Genomic DNA, 4,265 nt, shown 5'->3' on the forward strand with positions numbered 1-4,265 from the left:
AACTTCCCTGGTAAGCTCTTCTAGATCCCTAACTGGGAGGAAAACAGGTACATGGTTAGTAATGATAGCATTCCTTCAAGACTGGAATATGATTCCCATTTCAGAGATAAGTATGTTGAGACTTTACTAGTTTCTAGCCCACAGTCCTACCACCTGGCTAACTTATAGCTGGAACAGAGTTGAAATCTGACAAAGTTCCTGGACTTCTATCCTTTTATCTCCACACGCCCTGTCTCCTGTGCGGGCTTCCTGCCGTCTGAATCCGACTCCCCGCTTGGGCACAGAATCATCAACTCTGCTGCGCATTAACCCTGAAGTGCTCTTGGACGGGGGTCTATGGTCAAATCTAGGGGAGTCAGGGTTCTGTGTAATGCTGGATTCTATTCTACAGGATAGCACGGCTGGGAATGAGTGGGACGCGTGCCTGTTCAAAACCCTTGAAAGCAAACAGGTAAAATTGTCCTCAAATTCCAACTTACTTTTCCTGTGTTTTTCATTTGTCCTCATCAACCCCCCTCTGTGCCCCCCCTCCCACCCCCGCCATCAATGACCTCAATGCAAATACAAGTGGGGTGGTACTTCTGGATGCTCCATGTTCTGGACGCAAGTGGTGACACAATCCTTCTGGGGCTCACATCCTTCCCCTCATTGGTTGCCCGGAGCTCCTGGAACCCCCCTGGACCCAGAGCAGCGGAAATAAAAGCAGCTGCTCATGCTGGGAGGATTCAGAGGCATTCAAGTGTCTCTGCCACTTCTGCCAGAGTGCCATCGCCTGCTGCCAAAGCTACTGCTGCTGCTCCTTCCTCTGCTTCCAGCCACCTGGTGCCGGCTGTCAGGTAAGCCCGGAGATTCCTGCTTAGCTGAGATTCTGTTTCTCTCCCTCCTTTCCCTCTGTCTCTCCAGTACTTTTTCTTAGCGGATCTCTTCCCGTCTGAACGGCTCTGTCCACTCCTGTCCTGGTGTCTTCACACAAGCTGAGTTACTCTGCAAGGCTCCTTCCACAGGTAACACTGGATGGTCTCAGTTTGCAAACTCTCTTCACTCTTCTTGTGCCCAGGCGGGCTCCAGTCTCTTTCCCGCGGCTCATGTGCTTAGGTCAGTTTGGGATGCTGGAGCTTCTGGGTACTGCAGGCTGATCCTGATGCAGGAATAGCTTTGTGCGGCCAGTGCTGTCATGGGTCACATCTCATGCCTAGCGGACCGGGGGAAATGTGTTTGGAACCCGGGACAGTGCAGGCAGGTGGGAAATAGGCACAATGACTGAAGGGCAGAGAGTCATTAAATGAAACCCCCTGTTGTGGGTTCTGGGAACTTTTCCCCCAGTTTTTGTCCTGGGTCCCAATTTGAGGCTCTCCCAGCTTGCTTCTTACAGGATCCTCTTTGCAAAGTGTGGAGTGACTGACCGGTAGAATTTGGTTCTTTAGTTTCTCAAGGATTCCAACTTCAGTGATAAATCGTCTCTAACCCCCTCCCCCAATCAGGTATGAGGGAAAACCCAGCGCTGGGATGACAGCTTTGAGTTGTACAAGGGGAAAAGGTGTGGTGACAGGTACAGACAGACCCAGTCTGTCTTCCAGGAGTCCTGGCCAACAGGTTGTATGTGAGAGTGTGTGGGGTGCTGGGGAGGGGGCTATGGTCAGAGATTTCCTCACCCAGTTCTCCTGGAAGGTTTCTTTTTCTAAACCACACATCCTACAGGCTTACTGGATCATCCAGAAGTCCACTTCGCCAAGGAGGTGAAGGGGAGTGAAATGACCTGCCTGAAGCCAGGATGCAAGGGAATTAGAGGCACAGGCAGGAGCAGAGCCCAGATCTGTGGGCTCAGGGAATTTGGACCTGCCACAGGTGGTGACATTATTCTTCCTTTACAGAGAGGTGTCATGGGCTTCTGGAAGTTCCCCCCATTCTTGGTCCTCAGCATCCTGGTCTTGTACCAGGCAGGCATGTTTCATGCAGCACCATTCAGGTAAGACAGCCCTGCTAGGATTCTCTCACCCCACCCTGGCCCCTGGTTCATAAAATTCTGTGTTCCCAGTTGTACCATGCTGTATCTGGCTTTCATGGAGGGGTTGGTAATGTATGAATGTAAACTATATATAAATTTATCATTTTTATGAGGCAAAGATATGTAGCACGCAGTTACAAATAGACATAAGACATATACGTTACACTGTTATTGTAAACTTCATATAACTTATTTCTTTTTATGAAATATTTGTATCTTTAGGAAGTCTATTTATTAATTTAACCATAATTTGAGAAATGGATCGCATCCTAATCTGCTAATTATTTTGCCAACAACTTTGTTTTTTAGATGTATGGGACCTATACATCTAATTTCTCACCTTCATTTAGAATACACTAAACTGAAACCATTTTCAGATTTAAACTATCATTATCATTTAATGTTTAATAATGGCTGTATTTAACACTAAGTTCATAAAATTCCTGAAAATCTAACCATCAATTTTCCCAAGCCTAGATAATCTACTAGAGGTTTGGAGCAAACCACTTCTTTGAGGTCACACCAGAGCCTAAATTCTGGAGAAGCCACAGTTTTGGATGGATTACTGGCCTCTTGCCCTCTCCATTGAGACATGGGGCAGTCACATCCTCAGGGGAAGTCGCAGAAACCAGGAAACCTAGCTGCTTATCCTGGATGTGGGGGTATCGGGCGGCGAGGCTCAGAGCTGGTGTTGAGCTTGCTCCCCCTCCCTAGGTCTGTCTTTGATGGGCGTTTTGATCCTGCTACCCTGGATGAGGAGGAATCGCGCCTCCTACTGGCTGCGATGGTGAATGACTACGAGCAGATGAGGGCCCGGGAGTCGGAGAAGGTTCAGAAGACCGAGGGCTCCCGGTGAGACGCCCTGCCCCACCCAGCACAGGGCATCCTCTCCCTCCTGTCCTGCCCAGAAAGGCATATCCTGGAGCCACCTTTGGGTTTTCTGACACCCCTAAAAATGTCTATGAGAAGTGATTGTGGCCCTTTCTCTAATGGCCTGTGATATTCTGCTGTCATGACCATTTCTAGCAGAAATACTTAAGGTTTATTGGTGCCTCTCAGAGCAGTACTTTTCCATGATGATTCTGAGGGGCAGCACCCACTTTCATTAATAGCCCTTTTCTTTTCCTCTATGCTGCAAATCAGCATCCAGAAGAGAGCCTGCAACACTGCCACCTGCATGACGCATCGCCTGGCAGGCTGGCTGAGCAGATCTGGGAGTATGGTGAGGAGCAACTTGCTGCCGACCAAGATGGGTTTCAAGATCTTCAATGGGCCCCGCAGGAACTCCTGGTTTTAAACAGTGAAATGACTCTTGGGATAAGGTGACTGCTCTTTGTACTATTAGATGGGAGGATAACTGGGTACTTCAGGGTACAGTCCACACTCTAACCCTTCATGGGTTCCCATGGGTGAAAAATCCACAGGGGAAGGAGCCCACACCAGTGTCTGGAGAAAGAACATACAGTCCCAATAGCTGAAAACCCTAAAACTTGGGTTCAATTTTCTCTATTTTTTCAGTCTCTTCTTGTGACACTGAGATCCTCTGCCAGGAAATATCGATTGTGTTTATTTAAAACATGGTTCTCTGGATTATAACTGTGACTATTCTAGCATTTGAGTTTGAAAGGCAATTATTCTTTCCTTTTAGAGTATGCCCTACTATGTCACGTACATCTGAATTGAGAGTATAGACTTGGGTTCAAGTCTGTCTGTCCGTCCCCTACTAACCATGTGATTATGGTCCTGACCCACTCTGAGCCTCAGCTTTCATCTAACTTGAATGCAACAACAGTATCATCAATATAAAAAAATAATTGTGATAATACATGACAGGAGCCTCTTAACTAATAAGTAATATTTGTTACATTTTTTCCCCCTCCTAGGTCACCAGGAAGCTGAACTCTACTTTTAGTTTGCAATGAAGGCACCTTACAAAAAAAGAAAATAGCATGGAAGATACCCATGTATGCATGCTTCTCAATATTGAAAACATTCTTCTTTCCCCTGAAATAAACTAAATGCAGAATAAAATAATTAAAGTTATCTAGTGTGCATCTTTTTTTTTATATCAATATATTTGATTCTGTATTCAATAAGTATGACACATATCTCATTGGCTTATCTGGTAGCAAATCTGGGCCCTGTCAGCCAACCTGTCAGCTGTTCTGCTAAACCTCAGGGGCACATGAGGTCACTGCCTTCTGGGTGTCTGGGGGTACATAGTAATGCTGAGCCTCAGTGGATCTCTTTGTTTAAAGAA

The 4,265-nt window shown here is 46.6% G+C and overlaps 1 protein-coding gene across 2 annotated transcripts; it reads left to right on the forward strand.

Moving 5' to 3' along the window:
- The first annotated feature begins 709 nt into the window (after positions 1-709).
- LOC102407891 (calcitonin receptor-stimulating peptide 1) lies at positions 710-4,048 on the forward strand. 2 transcript variants are annotated; one of them, XM_006061867.3, is made up of 5 exons: positions 710-836; positions 1,872-1,966; positions 2,720-2,857; positions 3,118-3,327; positions 3,889-4,048. In XM_006061867.3, the coding sequence occupies exons 2-5, from the start codon at positions 1,881-1,883 to the stop codon at positions 3,902-3,904; spliced, it is 450 nt and encodes a 149-aa protein (XP_006061929.3). In that variant the 5' UTR covers positions 710-836; positions 1,872-1,880; the 3' UTR covers positions 3,905-4,048. The 2 variants fall into 2 exon arrangements, with proteins under 2 accessions (XP_006061929.3, XP_006061930.3); XM_006061868.4 differs by having other exon boundaries at positions 711-836; positions 3,149-3,327.
- Positions 4,049-4,265: the final 217 nt, after the last annotated feature.

The sequence above is a fragment of the Bubalus bubalis genome, chromosome 16 (assembly GCF_019923935.1).
Source record: "Bubalus bubalis isolate 160015118507 breed Murrah chromosome 16, NDDB_SH_1, whole genome shotgun sequence".
Taxonomy (NCBI): Eukaryota; Metazoa; Chordata; class Mammalia; order Artiodactyla; family Bovidae; genus Bubalus; species Bubalus bubalis.